The sequence below is a fragment of the Lagopus muta genome, chromosome 13 (genome assembly GCF_023343835.1).
Source record: "Lagopus muta isolate bLagMut1 chromosome 13, bLagMut1 primary, whole genome shotgun sequence".
Lineage (NCBI taxonomy): Eukaryota > Metazoa > Chordata > Aves > Galliformes > Phasianidae > Lagopus > Lagopus muta.
This window is the reverse complement of record NC_064445.1, coordinates 15,459,757-15,483,120: the sequence shown is the minus strand read 5'-3', so window position 1 is coordinate 15,483,120 and position 23,364 is coordinate 15,459,757. Positions and strand designations below refer to the sequence as shown.

The window sequence follows — 23,364 nt, the reverse complement described above, 5'->3', positions numbered from 1 at the left end:
CACTGATGCTATCCTTTCAACTCACCTCTTCTTACAGCAAGCTATTATACTATGCTGAAAAACTGTTTTCAATACTTCTTTTAGTTGCAGGGACAAATTTATCCTGAAGCTTCCTTATATACCTCACCTTTTGACAGCTGCAACATTTTCCTCCACAACAAAAAAATTAAAATATCAACAAAAAAAAATTACACATTTGTGGAAATCTGGGTAGGAGAACTCTTGATCACTCAAATTATCAGAAGAGTTGAAATCATTAGCTACAACTGCTATCAACTGTGCAAAAGCTGGCACATGGCCTATATTTTCTATGAAGATAAAGTAGACTCTCTTCCAAATCACAGCTTCTGTTTCTATCTCAGCTCTTCAAAAAGCATCCAGAACTCTTATTCAGCAGACAATCTTTGCAGGAACCTAACACAATTATAATACATAGAAGGGCATCTCTTAACAGAAGACAGACAAAAAGGAAATGAGTTCTACTTACTGAAATTTGGTGTGCATACATGGGCCTTGAGAGGAAAAACGCAGCATCATGAGGCGTGTGGAACTCATTACAAAGAACGTCAATTGAAGGCACTCGCTTAATGTAATCCTCTGTGCTCAGATTGGATGCTAAAAACCCACCAAACTGTACCAGGGTGTCATGGCACTAGGTAAAAAGAGAGTTAGAGAGCAGGTTTTTTTGTTCAGAAATTAAGCTTGGGAGGGCTTGAAAGATCCTCGTAGGTTTGTTTGGATGGGGACTAGTGGCACCTGCTTGCTCTTAAAACAAAGGTATTAACACAATGGCAAGAAATTCCACTTGGAAGAAAAAAAATTTCCATGCCACAAACTTCTGCCCCTCATCGATGCTGACTCAACTGCATGTAAGGAAAAGCCTTATGAAAGCCATAAGAACTGAAAGAGGTCTCTGAACTGGAATTAAGCTACTTCCTATTGCCTAAGGCAACAGTGGAATTCAGGGTTAAAACTTTCTTCTAACAAAAAAGTTCATCTAAAAAAAGTAACACCAGAAAAAAATGATAGGCGACCTTAGAAATTAAACCCTTTTTTCTGATGACAAAGGATGTTTCTATCTTTTACTCAGAGGTATTAAGTATATATTATGTTGACAACTGACATTGATGTATTACAAAAGTGAGATCACTGCAGATTTAAAAAACCACGTATATATTGTGCTCATATAGAATACTGATACATTAGAGGTTACCAAAGAAAAGGATGCGTTCTTATAAACGTGGTTTTAACTTACTTGATCATACAGTTTTCCCACCAGCTTCAGATGTTTTTCCCCTCCTTCTTGAAAGATCACACCATTTCTCTGTTGAGCCATAAGCAGGCATAGCGGAAGGGCAAGATCATGGTCCAGTAATGCATCCTTCAACCTCTGAGAAGACTTCTTTGTATTCCTAATTTGGCCAAAGTATCCACCCTGCACAGTACAGAAAAAAAAGATGCTTAAATTTGTAAGCAGAACTTTAAAAATTCATACTGCAGAAATTCTGACAAATTAACATCAGCACAGTTTCTAGACTGTTTATAAAAATCTCAGTGTTGGAAACACTGAGAAACAAAAATACACTGGAAACAAAAATAAATTCATCTTGCATGCTACTGGTCTTCTACCCAGTCAACAAAAAATGACATCTCATCACAAGCATCATGACACGACACTACATCTTTATATCTAAAGTTTGATCTGCTTGAAGGCTCTTTCCCATTCAATAAAGAAACCTCTGATTTTAGTTCAGAGCATAGCTATTCGTGTGCCTTGGGAGTTATCTAGGCCAGACTCATCTAAGACTCTGAATAACCGTTAAGATGGGTTACGATGTTACTCCACTCAACGGGGAGTGACCACACTCCAATCAGTTCTGACACAGCAGGACTGCACAACATACAAGCTCGCTGGCTGCTATAATTTGCAACCTGTCATGGAACAAGAGATAACGACGGCTGCTTTCATTAATATGGGATGCTGTGAAGCACAGCAACTAAGGCTCAAGTGCACTTTGTCTTGGCTGCCTGTCTGCAATGCTCGTAAATTCAATGGAGTAGGAAGTTTTGTGATAAAAGTAGCAACACCTCTCTCAGCTACACTGCCAGAGGTCATGAATCAGAGTATTCAGAAGCACCATTAGCAAGCAACAGCTATTATTAATTAACTTTAATATGAACACACCTCAGCTTTTAGTTGTTCTCCACCAGTCATGGCTTCCAACTGTTCCATTGTCATTTCTTCTGTAATTTCTATCCCTGCCATTTTTTGTACTACCTCTTTTAAAATAAGCAAATCAAAGCTGCACAGAAAACAGAAGTGGAGTAAAAACAAGAAAAATTGTTTAAGAAACACAGGCTATGACATTTGATACACAGTAACAGGGTATCATTTTAATTTGGGAGAAAATAACAGGATGCCATTGCACAGAAGGATGTCTCTGTTACAGGTTTGTTTGTTTGTTTTTAATGTAAAAGCATTCAAGAGTTGTATTGTTCATTAAAAACATTTCAGCATTTCTAAAAAGAGCAAGTGTAGTGCTATTAGCTTTAAGTATCAACAAGTTATTAAAAATTCAGAGCTCACTTTTGTTTTTCAGCATGCTTCCTACCATATCTATATCATCATATCTACTACGAGCATGGAAATCTCAGAAAATTTTTTCTCTTTTAAACTTCAACAGCAGTACTGTCCTAGGAACTGACTGGCAAAATTAGTCTTGAGAGTTGATTTGGAACACAGCAGACATTTTTCACTTAGAACACAAACATACAACACACTCCAATAATCATGCCCTCCAGCAACAAAGCTTCACTTCACGCTCTGAGTTCTCTAAGGCTGATGACTTCTCCTCAACAGAATACACAAGTCGTAGCCGTAGCACAAACATTCAAAAAGACTTCTTTGTAGTATCTGAAATTTTTCGATATATTTTTTTAAGTAGGTCACAAAAAGTTCTGAATATAGATATTTTATGCTATTTGTATGTTTGTTTGTTTTCCAGCTATAGGTAGGTTTTCTGCTCAGTAACTGTGCAATGCCAGTATATACTCCAAACACTGGAATATTCCAGTCACAGTGGTAAGAATATTACTTCTACCATCCCAAATATTAATTTGAATACAAAAAAAAACACTTAGTCATAACATGTAGTTCATGGGAAAGAAGAAATAGAACTTACCCTTCTCTGTAGCTCAATGCCTTTGTACCACCATCAGAATACAAAACAAATTGGGGACAGGGGAGCACATGAGACTGAACGTCTACATTGCGGGGAAGGGGAAAAAAACCTGGAGTTCTCAATATAAATACCCTGAAGCAGCATGCTGTGTTACCTCCTGCTGGCTTTCAGCAACCATATAGGGGTTCATAATAGAATATAAATGAATACTCACCTATGCAATAAGAAATAGTCCATTAAAGTTAATTAAATAAGGAAGCAGTAATACTGACTGATGATGGTGGATGGACAAAAGAATAAAAGGAAGATTCAAACTGCAAACTTTGTTTAAAAATTTCTTGTGAATGGTCAACACTGATATACAAAAAAGCAGTTCAAAGGTCATTAAGTAAGACAAAGTATTGAAAACAATTAAAAAAACACTAGGAAATCCCTGCAGAAAGACATGAGAAAAAACCTAGAATTTTGAACAATTTAATCCTTTTTTAAAATTACAGTTATTGATAGTTTATTTTCTTTTTTTTTAAATAAGGTAAAGTGATTTCTATTACAGTATTACAGACTGTTAGGGCTTTTTTCTTTTTGCCTGGCTAGGTTAAGAAAATCATATTAAAATAAGTTACAGTTGAAAAAAGTGTCTTTAAAACAATAATGTGCCACAGCTTAACAATTACAAAAAAAAAGCCCAACAAATATGCTACTCTTTTATTGAAATTTCTTAAGCTTTCTGTTAAAATGAGTGGAGGATTATTACTGGAGTATCTACTAGTTGAGTCCTCACATATCAGCAGAAGCAGCAGCCAGAAAAAAAAAAGAAAATGGAGTTTATGAAGCTCAGTTGTGCAAGATTTACCTTTTCCCAGCTTTCAATTGGTTGGCTACGTATTGAAGTAGACCAGCAAGTTCAATCGGGTATTTTCTGAAAACAGCACCACAGAAGCTAGCCAGACCTAAAGTAAGGAAAAACATTTGTGATTGAACCTCAAGGCATGCAGCAGAAGATATTAATCCAATCCAAATAAAACGTTGGCAGCATGTCTATTTTTGTAATATAAAGAAAAAGTATTTTCTGATTTGTTAAACTTGTCAGCTCTCCATTCGAAAAATTCACCGGCAGATCCAAGTGAAAGACTGGGCACTTTATTTTCAACGTGAGTGTAATAAGATCAAAATACTAACTCTGCAGCCAGCTCGAGATAGTGGTGTCGTCATGCTTCATTCTCTCCTTCTCGGGGTTTGCCAGAGCTTCGATGATACAATCTTTAGTGGAGTTAGAGAGAACACGCGTTTCTCTATTTGTCCAAACAGAAGCTGTACAGAACTTTTGTTCCCAGTCCCAAAATTTGCCATGTATCAGCACGGTAAGCAAGCAAAGCAAACAATACAGAGGATCTAATAACATACAGTTCTGTTTTTAAGAAGTAATGAAGAAAATGGTTACTTATTCAGTCTACAATTTACAGGTTTACTCAGCTTTCAGGAGCAAAGTGAAATCAGTAAAGCAACATAAAAGAAGAATTTTCATAGTGTGAAAGTAGGAAAAACAAAGCACTCTAATTCAGTACATGTAAAAAATGTGTTGCAAGCTCACTAAAATTTCCAGCAAATAGCAGCAACAGCAGAAACAGTATTTACTGACAGAAGAGATTCACTGCAGCTACAACTCCACCAGCACCAGATGTATCAGTTACATAAAAGGATACACGCCAAGACGTCGTAATTCAGTGAAGTGAGGTATTTCAGCGAATCAACAACTGGGGTTATTAAGTTATCGTATTTTTGTATTTGTGATAAAATCTGAAAGCAACAAAGAGACACGATGAGCTGAAAAAAGAACAGTATCTCTCATACTTCACGTAACAGATCTAGACTGTTAAACTACATTTGTCTTTAAAACCTACACAGAGCACTCCTTGAAAATAGTTTTAGAAGGACCTGAACCACTTCCAAAGTACAAGTAACCTGACTGACTTTGTACCTTTGACAAATCAGTGAAACACATCTCTAAGTTCTAAAAATAATTCTACACTTGTACTTTCTTTAAAGTTAGACAATTACAACTTTATAACATCTAAAACCAAAAATCACCAAAATATTTCACTGTTCTGAAGACCTCTCAAGAATTCTAAACGTTACCATAAGTCTCCCTCAACTACCAGTTCAGAAAAAGAATACAGGCAAATTGCCTTAAGTTCCACAGTGTTTCCTCTCCTCCATGATTTATACACATATGCTTAAGTATTAATTTCTTCAAGTAACATCTGAACACTAACAGGTAGCCTGGGTAACCCTATCAGGGCATCTTCACACCTCACTCCCATCTACCAGTCTCAAACTAAACACTTAAGCAGATGCAATTTTCATTTCAGTTTCAAGCTATTCCATAGTTCTTGTCACATTTAGTATCTCAGATTTTTGTTTCTGTACTACCAGCAAGTTACCAGACTGAACTGCACTCTCTTATACCATAGGTACCTTTCCCTACTTAATTATCTATGGTTAGGATATAATGGTATTTAATTACATGTAATTACATACATAATCAAATAAAATGGTAGGATTGGCATGGCTGAGTTTCCCAATCTGTCTTCCAGATGGTTTCACATTTTCCTTAGTCAGACGCCTGTAAAAAAATGTTTTATTACAAAAGTTGAAAGAATAGTAGAATAGGTCAGCTCCAATGAAGAACTTGGTTAGCTGCACAGATTAAATCCTCACTAGAGCACATGTTTAGGAAACCGAAGTAGAGAAATACTGTTTCTCTAGGAATCTGAAGTCTATAATCCTATGACATACAGAGGGTGAAAAACAACCCATTAACCTCATGTTACTACGGACTGTATTTGAGTTTCAACTCAGAGCACTTTGCATTTGGAAGCTGCCACAGAACCTATATGACATAGTGAAATAGGCTGTGATGTCATGGTGACTCATGCAAATTTAATTCAGCCACAGCTCGGTCACTTAGCACTTGTTGCACTGTTTAGATGAGGGGAAGAAGAGCCCCCCAATGCCAATTTTGTTGTGTTGCATTTTCACAGCATCCCCCCAATGAAGATACTTAACATTAAACCTGAGATTGATACAAATAATCATATATGTAATATTAAAGCAGAACGTTAAAGCAGAATGGTGGCACCTCAGTCTTAGCTTGCTTCCATTTTATACCACAAAGATCTTTATGCACAGTTTCTGCTTCAGCAATCACAACAATAAACCACAACCACTAAGTAATCTGTCAAAAATTTCTATGGAAGAAGAACTCTCTGTACAACCATGCTGCAATTATTTCTTTCAGTATGTTCCAGAATGATTAATTTAAACTGTTTATACCAAATTCAAAAGTGCCCACAAATTAAAAAACCTCAAGAAACCACCACCACCCATCATCCAGACAAAAATGAAGGCTATTTAAGCAAGAAAAAAAAATTGGGAGCAGGAGGTGGTGTTCCACTGTTACAACTATTAGCACATAAGAAAGTACCATTATTTTCAAGTTGCATCACGAGGGCTCCTGCTTAAATAACACATACTGGTAAACAACATCCTTTCTTACTGTCCTTCATACTGTGAAACTTAGTTAACAGTGACTAATTCAGTGATATATTGTGTTTAAAATCCAATAGCACGTTTCTTGAATATTTAAGCTCAAAGCATAACAACCTGGAAGTACAACTTAATTGTATCAAAGTATTTGTGAAGAAATTTTGCCAATCATCAAACAGCCTCGATAGAACCCCTGCAAGGAGGCCATACTGCATTTCCAGTTCTCATGAGCACCTCCAGTATGAAGATGATCATTGGAAATGAATCTGGACTTTGATACTTAACAAGGATTTATAGAATAAATCAAGCAATGCTGTTCTCTTTTAAATTGTACTTCAAAATTCTAAATAATGACAGTTCCCAGTCTCAATTCTCTACCTGGAAGTGGAACAGGACGTAAATCAGATAACACCTTTAAACAAATTGGCCAATAACACAGTGAAATGGCCAGAACAGTCACAAACAATTATATCTTTGTTTTACAAGCTTCTCATACCATTAATAACTATCAGCATTGTAGCTCATTTGCATAACAGAAACCTACTGTAGCAGAATAGACACAAACTTTTATCATCTACTCCAGCTACACTCCAAGCCAGAAGAAAGGATCATAATCCTTTCTAGACTCCACAACTGCAGTTCAAAGCCTCTTAGGATATTTCTGTCTTGCCACATGGAAACATTCTAATTAAGTGCATTAAAACAAATAAATAAAACACAGCATTTGCTTTTGGCCCAAACTATATAACAAGGAGAATCCAAATCCCTGACAACGATATCATAGAGATGCTATTTTTAAGATAAAATTGTTCTGTGTCTGCTTGAAGATGAGAACAAAGCACCCAATTCAACTTGTGTTCCTCCTACAGAGAAGCTACAGAAAATGACAACACTTTTCACTCTGTTGAGACTAAATGGTGTCCACACCCAGAGAGAATCTGTAGCACTCCTGTAAGCAAAGCAATTCATCAATAGCAGCACATCCATGGAAAAGTTTTAAACCACTTAGTGGGTCCTTTTTTTCAAATGAAGCACTCTTACTTGTGGCCAACAACTCTGTATTATTATTAATTTGACAATTTTTAATCACTGTACATCAAATATTCCACAGGCAAGGATCATCGATGAAACTGAGTCATTAGAAAAGGAACACATTTGCCAAGGGTTTTTTTGTTTTCCTTCATTTGGTGAAATGCAGCACACTGTGTTACAGCTGGTAGTTTATGGAATCAGACAACTTACTTCATGATATACTTGGCTCTGTCTATGGTTTGAGCCTTAACTTTCACTAGGAGTGGATGGCTATTGTATGTTTCGTTCTTCCACTGTCCATAAAGACGGTACCTTGAAAAATGATCAAAGGAAAATTAGTTTTTATACTGATAGTTTAAGATAGACCACTTCCAAAGAACAGAAACGAGCAATTCTACTCACCGGTACTGGTATGGAAATGTTTTGAACATTCCCCACAGTTCTTCAGACATGCACGCATTGCAGTCCATCAAAGAAAGAGAAGGAAGCAGAACCTGATCGGTAATGCTCAACACGCAGCTGAACAGTACCTCCTGTAATAAAGACAAAACTCAAGGTAACTACCAGATATAAAAGCAACATGAATTGCACATCTTAGTAAAATAACAAAATACAAGTTGGCCACAAGATTATGACTTCCTAAACAACAAAAAACCAGACCAAATACTAAAAGAAATTAAGTATCCCATTGAACCTTCTCTTAGCTAACTCATGAACCATATATGTTGTCAATATTTGCTTATATGATGTAATTGAGCAATGAAGCTATTTTCAGTGCAATACATTAATATTTTAAAATAATTCATAAAAAAATACACTACAGACTTCCATGAAGTGCAATAGCAGAAAATGGATTTATTTTGGCAACTACCTTCAACATATTAAGGTATTCCTTTATCATTACTCCAACATTCAAAATTATGGATTTAAATTTGAAAGCATTATACATGTTCTCAAGACACAGAGTACCAGTTTTCTTCTTCTCAGTAACAACTTGTTTTTTTAAAAAACCATTTGTTCCCCACTGAGTACACTAGAGAAGCCACAGGGGAAATAAATAATAATCAAAAACACTTATAATTACTCTCAGCTTAATCCCTCAGAGTCATTTTCTTAGCACTAAGTGAACGTTCTCACAAGAGTACAAGCATTAGCACCACATCCTACACCACAGTATGCAAACACTAAAAAATTATCTTTGTCAGTACATAATTCACACTTCCATGTACAAACAGCTACTTGTGTCTCCAAATGAGATTTCTTTGCAAGAAAGGACTCAGTCATGGAAACAACAGTCCCAAGACTCTCAACCGCTTCCCAGTTATGAACTCTGTTCTCTTCCAAGCAGCAGTTCCCTTCCAGTCAGGGAAAACCAACCAGTTCACGCACTATTTGGCAGTGTCACTTTACCCTTAGGTCAACTTCCTACAAGACTTGGACAGACTCAGCCTACCACTGATTCCCTGAACCACACAGTTACCTCTCTAACCCACAGAAAGGTTCTGGAACGTCAGAATGAGTGAGATGAACAATATCTACAGAAGGTCAGTGACCTGTAGGCCACGAGCTCATAGCAACTATGGGTGACACTGGTCAAGTTACTCAAAATCTCCAGTGACTAGTAAGATCAAACTCAGTTATCCTAGTTTAATTATTAGTGCTTTTAGTAACAGTTCAGAAACTTTATTTCCCTCCACTACAACTGCAGTAATCAGTAAATCATGACAAGTAGTAACAACAACTTGCTGAACACTATACTAACTTGATACAGAAAGTCTGCTTGTTCATTTAAAAGAATGAACAGACTTTTTATTAAACAAGTTCAATCTCAACTGGATACCCAGATTTCACTGAGGCCAATCTTGAATTGCTCAATAAAGAAAAGTTGCCCTTTGTATTTTGAGTACCTTCCCTACATCTAATTTCTCCTGATTTCTATGCTTTTCCCCAGTAAGTTACTTAACGTACAAGATGCCATCATGAGAATCTGTTTACATAACAGAGGTGCTCCACCCAATTCAGAGCCACTGAGCAGTAAAAAGCACTATGCTAAAAGAATAAAATTAAATTTGAGGAATCCAGGGGAGGTGGGAAAGGCCAACACCACAGTAATGCAAAACTGTGACGTGCTCAAGCTCATCCAACAAGACTACATTGTATATTTTGGTAAATAATTAAATGGTACAGAGAAAAAGGCTACAAACTCTCTTAACTCCTTCCTCTAAAAAAAGCTCGCTCCTCAAAAAATAAGATTAAAATTGACAACATAAATTTACCTCCTTGAATAAAAATAGATTGCCATTTCACTGATGTAAAATACATAATGAAAATCAGCATGTGGGAGGGATGAGATTACAAGAACATTCAGAACTCTGCCAAGAAATACATAGTAGCTCTAGCAGAGTGGATTCATATGTTCGTTTTTTGATTGAAAGTCTCTAAGAAACTCACTCACCATTTTCTCCTTGTCTTCTTGCTTGCTTCCATCAGACTGAAACTATAACAAAGAGAATGAAGTTAATTTTAAAATAATTAGTCTAACGTTTAACAGTTTCAGAACAAGGCTTTCTCAGCACAAGCATACACGAAGAGGGTTACATGACTAGCAAACATTTAATTTTACAGATCTGCTAGCATTGAAATAGTTGCAGGCCTAGTGGGTGGAAGGGCATCTACACAGATCCTCTCCAACTCTTATTAGCACCATCTGCTGCAGTGTATGCTCTCAGTTCTGCATGCTGCAGTGCTTTCATCTATTCTCATATGGAACCTTCCTCCTGCAACCAAATCTTAATATCTACCCTCATCATTTCTGAATTGTGCAGAGGACACAAGTAAACTTCATGCATAAATACCTTGGCTTCATTATATTTGTGCGTGCAGCATTTGCAATCCCCTGATAAAGTTTAAAAAAAAGCTATACTATGGGCTGTTGTATTTTAAAACAGTTCTCTTGGAAAAAAACACAACAGGGAAAAATGAAACCCGCTGACATTTTAGAAAATACCATCAGGCTTATAATACTACTTCATGAATCTAACATTAATTCACCACCTGTGAATACAGAAGTCATTACTGTTCTGTCCTCTCCTATGAGGAAAGGTTGAAGGAACTGGGCTTGTTTAACTTGGGGAAGAGAAGATTCCAGGGAGACCTCATTGTGGCCTTCCAGTACTTGAAGGGAACGTATAAACAGGAGGGAGAATGGCTGTTTATGAGGGTGGATGGTGACAGGACAAGGAATGGTTTTAAATTGAGATAGGGGAGGTTTAGGTTGGATATTAGGAAGAAGATGGTGATGCACTGGCACAGGTTGCCCAAGCAGGCTGTGGATGCCCCATCCCTGGAGGCATTCAAGGCCAGGCTGGACGTGGCTCTGGGCAGCCTGGTGACCCTGCACACAGCAGGGGGTTGGAACTGGACGACCACTGTGGTCCTTTTCAAGCCAGGCCATTCTATGATTCTATGATTGTTATCATACAAAAACAAAATCTTGACTCTCCTCCAATCAAATTATACTTGGCCTTCTACCTTCTTTGAAACATTTTTATCTTGTTAAAATCGTCACTAAAACTATGTTTTCCTGTTAATTTCAGTATTAGCAACCATGAAATACCATTAAATCACACATTAAATCATCCTAAGAATTCAAAAATCAGATTAGAACCTACAGGAAGGAGTTTTGTTTTTTTGTTGTTGTTGTGGTTTGTTTTTTTTTCCTGTATCTCCAACAGCTTTTAAAGCAATGCAGAGTAGCATATTCTCAGCAGTACATGTGTGTGGCTTGTGAAATTATTTTGCTGATACAAGGCTTTCTGGACTCTGTCAAAACCCTGAAAAAGGAAGACTGATCTGCAATCCAAGATCAGCAACTTTAAATTTACAATAGAAAAAGCAGTAATAAAAAGAAGTTTGGATTTCATGAGGAAATTTCCTGGGCTTTGTTATACTTTTTTTCACCCAAACAAATGCGTTATCTAGAAATATATCTTGTGGTCAATTACAGAACAGAAAACACCCCAACCTCCAACTGGTGAGCAATTCAGTAACTGCACGCTGTGCTACACTGTAGTATCAATTTAAAGTTTTTGGCATACAAATCTAAGTACAACATTTTCTCAAGAGCTGGTAAGATTTACTATCATTAAGAAAAACAAAAACCATACTCTATCACTAGCTACACAAATTCCTTGATGAAACTGGTAACTACTAATGAGTTCATGAAGAACTTCTATAGAAGAGATACTAGCATACTTGAAAGCTCTTTAATTACTGTGAGCAGAACTAACAGAGAAATAGCAAGGTTGAACTGAAATTCAAATGCATAAATAAAATGCACTGATTACACGTGTAGTGACTCTGCATGCTTACATTGGAAAAGAGACAACTGAAGTTTTGAGGAAACCTACATCTATACACACACACACGTAGATGTGCATATAAATAAATATACACTCCATTTTCTTACTGGAGAGAAGCCTAAAGAAACAGGACTTCCAATTCAATTATCAACAGTCAGAATCGTTTCCTCACCTTTCTTTCACAATAATACCCACTCAAGATTTTAGTCTTAATTACAAAATTGCTTCCTTTTCTTTTTGCTCAACTCACCATTAAAAAGCTTATTAAGCTAACACACCAGTAAATGCAAAATCATCTTCAAGCTATGCATGAGCACGAAAGTTGCAATGCAATATTAGTAGTCAAACTTTAAACTACTGTATGGGTTAGCTTACAAATCATCTCCAGTTATAAACACATCTACTGAGCATTAAATGGTTTAACATGCTGTTGGCAATAGCGCACTAAAACTCTCCCTATGTTACCTTAACCATTCTGTCATTGATGAATTTCTTCGTAGCTCCAGCCTAAAGCAAATAGCTAAGAGTTGCTCATCCTTGTTGTAAATACATTAAGCTACCATTTTTCTACTACTTAGAAAGAAACCATGTGTATATATTTATAAATATGAACTAAACTATAACAAAGCAACCTCCATTTTAATGTGTGTATCCACAAAGAAAAAAGGGCTTTCCCACAAATCTTTGGTACTGAAACTTAATCACAAAGTAGTCCTTATAATCTGCTGACAGAAGTAAAACAAATTACTCACTTGAAATTATGATTTCCAAATTTTCAGTGCAATTTGGGGTATCTTAATTATCAAAACTGTAGTTATCACTACAGTTTCCAAGATACAAAACCACTATGTTCAAGCTATGCAAGAAATGTTGGTTTACGTTCATTGATTGTAAAATTGATCAAGAATTAAAATAAGATTCTCCCTTTTTTTTTTTTTTTTTAATTATTTTAATATAACAATGCTCGAGCACCTTCTGGCAGGTTCAATAAGCTGTTTGCTTTTATCTCACCAACCTCTTTCATAAAAGCTTTTCCAAGGCGCACCACTTTCGCAAATAAAATGGGATCGTGGGAGAGATGAGGACCAAGGTAACACAGCATGTTGAACACTTCCTTCCTCAAGTCTTCAAAGCTGTCTGCTTGTTTCGGTGCTCTCTTGTTTGGCAGAGGAGAAATTGGTGACCCTTTAGCCCCTTTTGGTACACCAACCCTAAAAATAAGTTGCACACCATTTCACATGATGCAGAAGTGAAAGTTTTAAGAAAAAAAATTAAGAATAGGACACTACAGCCAGGCTTATTAATGAATTTATGCTTGCAAGTTTTACACACTTTTGCACTATTCAATGGAAACTACTGTTGCAGTTACTTTCCTCTTTACCTGCGGTACAAAGGTTCAATTGTCACGTGTACAAGCTGGCAAAGGGCAATCGCAATGGGCTTATGTGAAGTAGCATAAAATGGAGGCATCTGATCCATAATACTCTGTGCGTGCTGCCAATCACCAATTTTTAATAAAGCTTCCAATAAACCAAGCTTCTGATTATCTGGAGGCTGCAAGACAATAAACAATTAATGAAAGTGTGCTCATCTGCCCTTTAAACAGTAGCCAGATGTAAGCTGCAAAAAGAAATCCAGGAAGAAAACATACATAGATACACATACAAGATATAAACACGGAAAAACAAAATTCAGCTAGATGTTTACACAACAAGGACACTTGAACAACAGCAATAAAATTAGTCCACACGAAAACTAACAGCTTCATGAAAGAAACAAGTTACAAAATAAATTAAATGTGTCTGGTCATGCGTTTTTCAAAAACACCAGTTTAATGCAGCTTGCTTCCTTACATGTCATTTTAAGAACAAACAAGCATCTAAGAACTCTTGGCATGACACGTTCTGGATTTTAAAAACATTAATTTCTCTCAACTTTTTCTCCATGGAATTTCTCCTACAAAATCAGATTAAAAATTAAACCTATCTCTCTCTGAATTTGCTTGTATCAAGCCAAGTCACTAGACTAAGTGCCAATGTGAAAAGTCCAGCTGTAAGGCTACAGAAGACTTCCCACATATCCCACTTTGCAACAAAGAGGGAAACCGTGTCTTGAAGCAGCTTTGCATAGGCATGTTATTGATATATTACCTCACTAGTCTAATACTAAATGACGCAGTGAAGTAACGGAACGTAGCTAAGTGCTGCAAGTTTGCCATTACTCTAAACCAAAGCTAACATTACATAGAGGGACAGAAGATTCCAACGTTTAAGTCAAATCGTTTAAGCATATTAAGGCCTCCCTCCCCCCAAAATAGTTTTCTTTAAAATTGTATAAACTGACATGAAAAACATGATGACAAAAACTGGAAGCTAAATGTTTCTCAAGTTCTATGGTTCGCATGGACTTTTTGTTCGTTTTAAAACCACTTTAAAACACTTGCAACTCTCTTTCCTGCTGGTTGTGGAATTAGCAGACTAGTATACAGTAAGAAGAAATTTTCAGAGTGAAAACATTCATGGTGAAATCACAGTAATGAAATTTCACACAATATGTTTTATTCAAAATATACGTGTGCACATCAGAATAAGATCAGCCTCTGAAATATCAGTTCCTCTGATGCCAAGGATTGTCTCTTTCAGTCACCCTAGAGTACACTAACCAAAGGGTAAGCTGATCCTTTCCTGCAATTGTTGGAAACTTCTCAGCAGTGTAACCAGAAAGCTTGAAATCCACTTCCAGCATGAAGGATTTCTTGAAAATCAAATTGCTTAAAAACAATTACAAGCTGTAACTACTCAGTCAGTATAAACATACTTGTTAAAACTAATGATCAGACTGCACTGTTGTGTGCTATTTCCAAAGCAGTCACTGCTCACACGTACATACTGCTGACTGCATGTCCTCAACTAAGCATGCACTTCTGAAATATAGCCTCCAACTGCAAAAGCACACAACACAGAAGAGAGTCAATTCGAACTTGCTATGAAGTCTAGTCATACTGCTGAGTTAGGAACTCAATATTTTTTTTTTAACCCCCTACTCATTTGTTTTCAGTATCATTTTGTTATGCATTAAATGCATCTCAAAAGGCAAGAGAAGATAATGCATTTGCCAACACTAAACTATTCTTATTAAGAGTTGATTATGACACAATAATTCATTTAACAAAAAACAGCACTTGACAGCTTTAAATTAAATTAAGTTAGGAATTGTTATATGTATTTTTCCCTTCTTACCCACATGTGTATTTCACAGTACTTTACCAAAAGTTGTCAAGCTAAAACTGTACGCTGGATAAAAAGCACTCAAATTGAAAATGCCAACAGCTTTCACTTGTAGTTCCTCCATAAACTGCTCAGAGCATATGAAAACATTAATATAGAAACTATAATATAGAAACATTAATATAGAAGGCTATCAAGAAACAGCACGCACTGCAGAGCAGCATGCAAGGAATTACAGAAGCTGTTTAAGTTCAGCTCATCATTTTCCCCACTACGCACACCCAGATTGTGCTACTTGTCACTGTAACCCTTCAGAAAAACACTGCAGCTTCCAGCAGAACATTGCCTAGTGCTTAAATTTAAATCTTAGCCATAAAAAACATTCTTAATCCGATATTACTTTAAATACATATGCTCCTTATGCCCAGGAGTTTATCCTTCCATCACTGTACTGTGATGTGTGCTCCAGAGGACGCTGAGAGGATACCTAGCTCAACTAACCATAGAACAGATAGACCAAAATGATTTGGCATAATAAAAAGCTGTGTGGCACAGAGATAAAAAACTTAAAACTAGTGAAAGGAATCAGTTTAAGCAGCAGATTACGACTGCAGTTGGGAGCCAGAGAGCAGTGACCACATCAGCTGCTTAAGGGATGAGAATGAAATTAAGTTTTTCAAGTTAGTCAAGAAAAAGAGAAAGAAAGGTCAGAGATGTTCTATCCTATCTTGATTCTGTACAAGTAGGAATAAGTAGACAAAACAGCTGGATATGATGAATCAGAAGGATAAAGAAAATGAAAAGCAGGAGATGTCAGCACTCATGGATTTCTCTCTCCTTTCCAGTACAACTACATGATGCAAATAGTCAGCAATTGACCTTTTTTTGTGCATTTTATTTAAATAAGACATGAGTAGCGCTGAAAACACTGAAATGAAGGGGGGAAAAAAAGTATCTTGAGAACTTTTTAAACTACAAAGCTTGAATACACTTAAGCAAGTTAGACCTAGGGCACATTAACAAGACATGACACAGTAGCACCTTAAATGTAAAGCACACAATTGCACCAAGATACAGATCTTAAGGCAAAGAGGACAGTTTTGACTTAAAATATACAACTAACACTTTTTTGTTCAATATTTTCTCAAATATAAAAATATTTTCATAGTCAATGCCTACACTCAGCTTACAGTTGTTTTCTTGAAGACTAAACACACACACACACACACACACACACACACACACACACAAACCTTCTCGGTTTTCTCCTCCTCTTTTTCTTTTTCCTTCTCCTTTTCCTCAGTTTTCTCAGAGGATAAGACAACCATGGTGAGTTTTCTCACAATCTGCTTAGCTTCCACTATCTCTCGCTTGTGCTCTTCAATGATGGCATTATCCCCTGGAAGAAGCTAAGAAAAAAGAAAAACATTATTCATTTTCAGAAATAACTGATTTATTCCTTCCTGATATTCACCAACTGAGCACCAGGCAGAACCTGTGTTTTTCTTTGACACTAATCACAAACTTACCTCTTGGAAGATTATCCTCCTTGTTATCATAGCTCCAACAAAAATTATACTATTAACAAACTTCTGAAATCAAGGACAGATCAAGAATATACTGTTCACCTTCTACTCCTTACCATCATAGTTCAACATTCAGTAGTAGATGTTTTTGTGACAACTGAGCACATGACTGATAATCACATTAAATGCCTTAAAACAAAGAGAATAGTCATGTAAAGAAAACTGTATTTCACCACTAAAAAAATAACATACAGTTATTTTTTATAGCATACATACAGTTCAATGGCCCTTCATTTTATAGAATCACTTAATGCTTGACAGCATTTCCTATTCACCAGCAATTTGGGTTAAGCAGGTGTAACATCTGCTCCTTAAAGAGGTGTTACATTAAGAAACCTGATACAGTAAAGCCTGAGCATCATCTGGTACTTGATTGAGTGAGGAAGATAATTCTACATGCAAGAATTAGAAGTTCAAGCTGTGACAGAGTAGAAAAGGTCTGCTCGAGAGGGACACGCTTCAAATCCACACAGATTTCATTCCTAAAAGCCAGGCTCAAAATTTTAACTGCAAATGAACAATCATAACTTACTGCAGAGTTTGGCCCCCTGGCAAAGTAATCTTCTACTGGTTTTAAACATGGGAATTTTTTTTTTAATTTGATTTTTTTAACTGTTCTCTCTTCTAATAAACTGATAGTAGAATTCAGACAATCAACAAAGAAAAGATATGAGAACTCTTCCATTTCTTACAAATTTGGGGGAAAGAAAGAATCCCAATAGGAAAATTAAGATGTTTAAAACACAATCTACTAAAGTTCACAAAGAAATACCTTGTGAGGAAAGCCAAGAAGTAAATTACATCTTTTGGGTTCAATATCTATTATATACATGATGTCTGTGTGAGCAAAAAGCAGATCTTACAGGACTGAGGGATGGAGGGAACAAGGATATTTTTAATGAGAAGCATAAGCCCAACAACTGCTGTACAGAAGGTGCACAATGTAAGTGTTGTATTCTAAGCAGCACGTGTGTTAGACAATTTCATGGAACTCCTCTAAATAAAATTAAGCCTGTCTGAAAAAGAGAGGCAGAAAATGGCACGTCAAACATTCAGTCAAAGGTAAAACATGCAGCCTGCCAGAGAACTTTGAAATGGAAGCAGATAGCAAATGAGGTCAAGAATCAACACAAGAAAAGGCAAGCAGTGCAAATAAATGAAGGGGGCATTCCAGCTGTGAGACTGCAACAAAGGCATGCATACCTATTCAGGTCTGAGCCAAGACTGGGCAAGTTCTTAATTCTCAACCTAAGCATTCACCTTGTAACTTTATTAACATTTCTTAATAAACCAAAACAATCATCATGCATTCCTCCCTCCACACTGTTTATCTGAGATACCCACTCCCACTCCTGCTCCACCTGACACAGTTTTAGCCAAAAAGAAGCACGAATGAAGAAACAGTCAGATTGCTACTAATGCCATTAACTGCCACACAAATCAACAGCACAACTACGTTCCAAGATTCCCATAGCTTTAATTAGATCTCACTTCCTTGATTTCAGTGGAAGATTTAAGGGTCTTGAGATACACAGATATTGTGAAATTAAAATCTGGTGCATAATGTAAAAATATTTTGATAACTGTAACATTCTGTTTACCATCTGTCACATCAGTATGCTGGGTGGATGATGGAGTGCCAGCCTCGAGAATACGTCTCTCAGATTCAATCAGAGTACGCAACTTCATTTTGCTCTGGCAGGCTAACAATTCAGAACTCTTGTATGTGAAGTTACATACCTATCCAGGAATACCCAACTTGTTTTTTTTTTTTTAAGCTAGTATTAAAATAAAAGGTAAGCTGTTGATCATTCTATCACTTTTTTTCAAAAACCAAGTTTAGAGAATTATGACACTCCAAGAGTCTAGCTCTTAGGGGAAATTACTCAGGACATTTAAAGCCCACTTCCTATCACTTAACTCATCTCCTGCACAGACAGGAGGTAAATAAATCTAGAGGATAGTACACTCAAAGGAAATAGTTTTCAGACTTCAGTGTGTGCTTGAGTGAATATGCATCATTAGAAAGCACTGAGAAATTTAAAAGACAGTAAGTGCACACAGACAGGTGTCAGAAGGCATATTATGAGGTTTAAGCTTTAAGAACAGAATAAAACATCTGGCCTTTTTTCAAAAACTATTTTTTTCTTTTCGCGTCTGACCAAGTAGCACTGTGACTTCAGCACTTACATGAACATAAAGATCTTCCAAATCTATGAGATTATGTTGCAACAGGACAGCAGCAACTCTGTACAGGGAGGAAGGTGTCTCACCACTGGGATCCTAAAGACAAGATTGCAAATTAAAAGTCAGGAAAGAAGTGAAAGTACTTAAAGGTACATTAACACAGTTCTCCTTGCTATCATGTTATTTAAGTGATTCAACTCCGAAGGCATATTGCCATATTACTAGAATTAACTGCAGCACACAACCAGAAATGTTCGGAAATGACAAGATTCAGCTACATACACACCTTAAGGTGCTTGTATGCAATTCCTCACATTGAAAAAAATATTTGAATATTCTCTGAATAGAGTGGTCAGGTATTGGAACTGGCTGCCCTGGGAAGTGATTGTCACCGTCCCTGGAAGTGTTCAAGAAAAGCATGGATGTGGCACTTATGGACATGGTTTAGTGAACATGGTGGTGGTGGACTGGCAGTTGGATTAGATGATCACAGAGGTCTTTCCCAAACTCACTGTTTCTATGACTTTCTCAAATATCATCCAGAATTCCCTTACAAACATGTTTCTGTCTTACAAAGAACAGTGCTTCTATAACTATGTAAGTTAAAATGAAAGCATCACTGTTGATTTTCCAAGACAGCCAGCTGACAGCATTCTGCTCTAAAATACATCAGAGAATTCTACTCAAGTCATGAAGTTGTTGCTTTTAAAACTGGAATGTTACAACAGATTAATTTCTATGTTTTGGGGTTTTTTTAAAAAAACAGCAAAATTCTTATCACTGACTGAGGTTCAGCACTGAGTAGAATCAACCACCAGAAACAGTAATTAAGAATGCAAATACATTACCTGATAAAATTTGAATTTGAACCCAAGGATATGGCATAGAGTTTGAGGTTCACACATGTACATGTAAGACTCTATCAGTGGTACAAAGAAATCATCATACTCAGGCCTGCACTCATAGACTTCTAGGATAATATCCAAAACTCTGTTAGGATCAAGGTTAAAACATCCTACAGGAAAAGAACAGAGAAGTTTACTATTGCTACTTCTCATTTATATTCTGTTATTAACCCACAAACACATTTGTTTTTCCAAGTTACATCAAACCTGAATTTTAACAGAAAAGAATTACATACAGCAGAACAATCTAGATTACCTGTAGCTACACTGACTGTGTTAACTCACATCTAATATTGAATTAGGCAAAGACAGTCAACAGGACTTTCAATCCAAATTACACAAGAAGTATGAAATGCCATCTTAAGGGAACCATTTTGATAAACACAAAGCAAACATCACTAAACCCACTGTGCTTCTTCCTTTCCTCCTTTTCCCTGTGTTGGGGCTCATTCATGCAGCTGCACAGATGAGCCATGTGAACACAGTGTTATTTTACATTCCCAAAAAGTGATAGTTGGACTGCAGCTGCATCCTGACCCATCTAGTTGCACTGTCACAGCAATTCAGTATTACTGCTAGCATAAGGGTGAACATTTATTTGAAGGGAGCAGGAACAAGGACACAGATCATCCTATGCCAATGCTGAAAATTTATCTGTATATCACCAAAACTGCAGGAGTCACACCACAAAATAACGTGCTGCAGTCTACACTTAGACTGCTTTCATCTTTGTTTCGTGAGAAAATTTAATCCAGGCACATCCAACTATGCAGATATCTAATTAGTTTTTCTTCCCCCAAAAGCTATTTCCACTGTATTAGGACCTGGTATGTCAGGAAAAATGACATTTTACAGGAAGTCTATCTGCAATATTGGAAATCCCAGCAGACAAAAAAAAAAAAGCCATCTTCTCCAGCTCTCTTCCAATAGGAGTACTACTAATGGGATTTGGCAGTTTCAAGCAAAACTCTGTGAAAGATGGCAGAATATAAAATATTAGCACAGCTTTTGGAACACAACTGCAATGTCACTGAATAAAACAAGCAATAGTACAAATACATACATTACACAAAGAAAGCCTAAAATATATTTAAAACAGGAAATGCCTATAATTCCCTGTACTTTACACTTCATAGTTCTACTGTTACCACGAATCAACAAAGAAATATGGAGGAAAAAAAGAAATCACAAACTGAATTACACACAGGAGTAACGTTTGCTCCTTCATGAAGAACCACTTTTTCAACTTCTCCAAAACTAGAATATTTATGAACTGAATTCAGTAAAACAGCAAGAAACACTGCTACTTTCTAATCCGCCTGCTGAAAGACAACTGGGACATCCTCAGAAGATGTTACTTCTGAGTGTGTGCTGAAACAAAGCCACAGAAGGTATGTGTGGAACACACTGAAAATAGAGTATTTAAATTAATTGCAACCACACAACATTTGCAAAACTCAGTTTTCCCAAAGAAACAGGAACTTCCAAATGTCATAATTCAGTCAGACAACCTAACAATATGTGTTGTTAACACAGCGTGCCTGCAACAGACCATTTGATCCCCAGATGATCTCAAACAGCTGCCTGAAGTCAGCCTCCACTGTTGTAAGACCATTTAAGAAAATCAGTGACCTTATTCGTCCAACAAATCCCTTACCTATTAAAGATTTGATATTTTCAAGGATTAAATCACTAGTGATGTTTCCAGATAGGTCTTGCCCCAGTTCTGCAATCAGCTTTGCATAACCTTCGTTCTCCTCTCGTAATAAATTGAATTTCTGTTGCTTGTAGCTGCAAACAAAGAGAAATCAAATGTTATTAACACATTCATAGTAAAGTTTATTCATGATCTTATAAATATTAAGTTCCCCACACAAATTGCTAATCTTGAATAAATTCAGTAAATAAGTTTTATCAGCTATTGGAAAAATTGAAGAATGCAGTCAAACAAAAACCTTCAAGGGAGCAAGCAGTCTCCAAATACATCCAGCTCTCCTTTTGCTTGAAATTAAGGTCATTTAAAAGCAAGATGATGTTTGTACTGACAATGAATCCTGTTCTTGCATCCTACACATGACAGTCTCAGAACTACCTATCACCTTAGCATGCTGCTCACTGGGACTTGTTGCAGCTTTCAGCGCTCTTTGACACAGAGACTGACACATTGGATGCAGAAAAATACACATACACAAAAACATATACTATGTTGCTAGGACTAGCATAACAGCATTTATGGAAACACCAAATGCCTATGCTTAACAGATGCAGCAACAAAAATTTGCTCATATTTTGCAAATTAACATTTGTGACAAATAAAATGAAAGTATTTCATCTGCACATACAGAAAATGTCACAGCAATAGGTCAAATTAGAACAGCCTTCAGTTTCCACATTCTTGAGAAACAGATGAGGGCTAATGAGGTTCTATCATCACCAGTGATTTCCTAAAAGCACAGCAAACCTTTTTCCTAAAAGAAAACTGAGTATTTTATTAAAACGAACTTTCTTAGAAAACACTGTTACCAAATCAAATACCACTGCTCTTTCTCACCTCACATTCCAAAAAACACAAAAAAAGAAAAAACCCAACCCTTGTCCACAACTTACAATAGTTTTGTCTTTATTTTAACAGATTTCTGGTTGAACTGTTGAGACTGCTTGATAAGTCCTAATGATTCCAGTGTTTCTGGATCTAATCGCTCCTTTAGGACAGTGTCAGATACAAGATACTAAAAGAAAACAAAGACACACAGCAGATTTGTCAGCTATGAAGACCTAGACACGTGCACATCGTATACCTTCATACTAGTTTTGTAACAATCCCTTTAGAACAAAACCTGGAAACTACTTCACCCAAACTGGAACTTCAGAAGGGTAGAAGTCAGGTACAAGAACACCTTGAATAACAAGCTGTAGAGCTTAATTGCTGGTTACTATACATTGCTTAGCATCCAGGGATGTTATTACAAGAACCACACATTTGTAAAGCTTATGCCCACTCCCCACCATCCATAAGAAAAGCCTTTATTTCATATGATGATTTTTCTTATGAGTTAAGCTTATTCTATATCATTAGGAATGCCACTTCAAAAGACAAGAGTTGGATGCATAAAGAAGTCCTACAACACAAACTTCAGAAGCAAAGTTTCTGTTTAACTGAAGGGAAAAAAGTTCAGCTCTCTCAAAACTCCTTAGAAGAACCCAAGGGACAACTATACCCATCTCACCATGATGCAAGAGGTAAAGGTACTCAGAAAGCATTCCGTATTAGATTAGCTAAAGTAGTTTAGAAATACAGGCATAGGAAATGGTAACAACACATCCTACTTAATCAGCTG

At 36.5% G+C, this 23,364-nt stretch overlaps 1 protein-coding gene across 3 annotated transcripts in view; it reads right to left on the bottom strand.

The window, feature by feature from the left end:
- Nucleotides 1–23,364, bottom strand: part of THOC2 (THO complex 2) — a 51,594-nt gene that overhangs the window by 17,352 nt on the left and 10,878 nt on the right. For 2 of the 3 annotated variants that reach the window (XM_048959385.1, XM_048959386.1), the window contains exons 6-23: nt 22,634–22,755; nt 21,684–21,817; nt 19,970–20,136; nt 19,125–19,217; nt 16,602–16,757; nt 13,503–13,675; nt 13,137–13,332; nt 12,587–12,628; nt 10,216–10,257; nt 8,163–8,293; nt 7,971–8,072; nt 5,721–5,805; nt 4,886–4,979; nt 4,362–4,442; nt 4,036–4,132; nt 2,186–2,303; nt 1,256–1,435; nt 488–652 (exon numbers count right to left, since the gene is read on the bottom strand). In XM_048959385.1, the coding sequence (XP_048815342.1) occupies nt 488–652; nt 1,256–1,435; nt 2,186–2,303; nt 4,036–4,132; nt 4,362–4,442; nt 4,886–4,979; nt 5,721–5,805; nt 7,971–8,072; nt 8,163–8,293; nt 10,216–10,257; nt 12,587–12,628; nt 13,137–13,332; nt 13,503–13,675; nt 16,602–16,757; nt 19,125–19,217; nt 19,970–20,136; nt 21,684–21,817; nt 22,634–22,755 (2,178 nt within the window). The remainder of the gene's footprint in view (nt 1–487; nt 653–1,255; nt 1,436–2,185; nt 2,304–4,035; nt 4,133–4,361; nt 4,443–4,885; nt 4,980–5,720; nt 5,806–7,970; nt 8,073–8,162; nt 8,294–10,215; nt 10,258–12,586; nt 12,629–13,136; nt 13,333–13,502; nt 13,676–16,601; nt 16,758–19,124; nt 19,218–19,969; nt 20,137–21,683; nt 21,818–22,633; nt 22,756–23,364) is intronic. The other variant, XM_048959387.1, reaches the window with a different exon arrangement.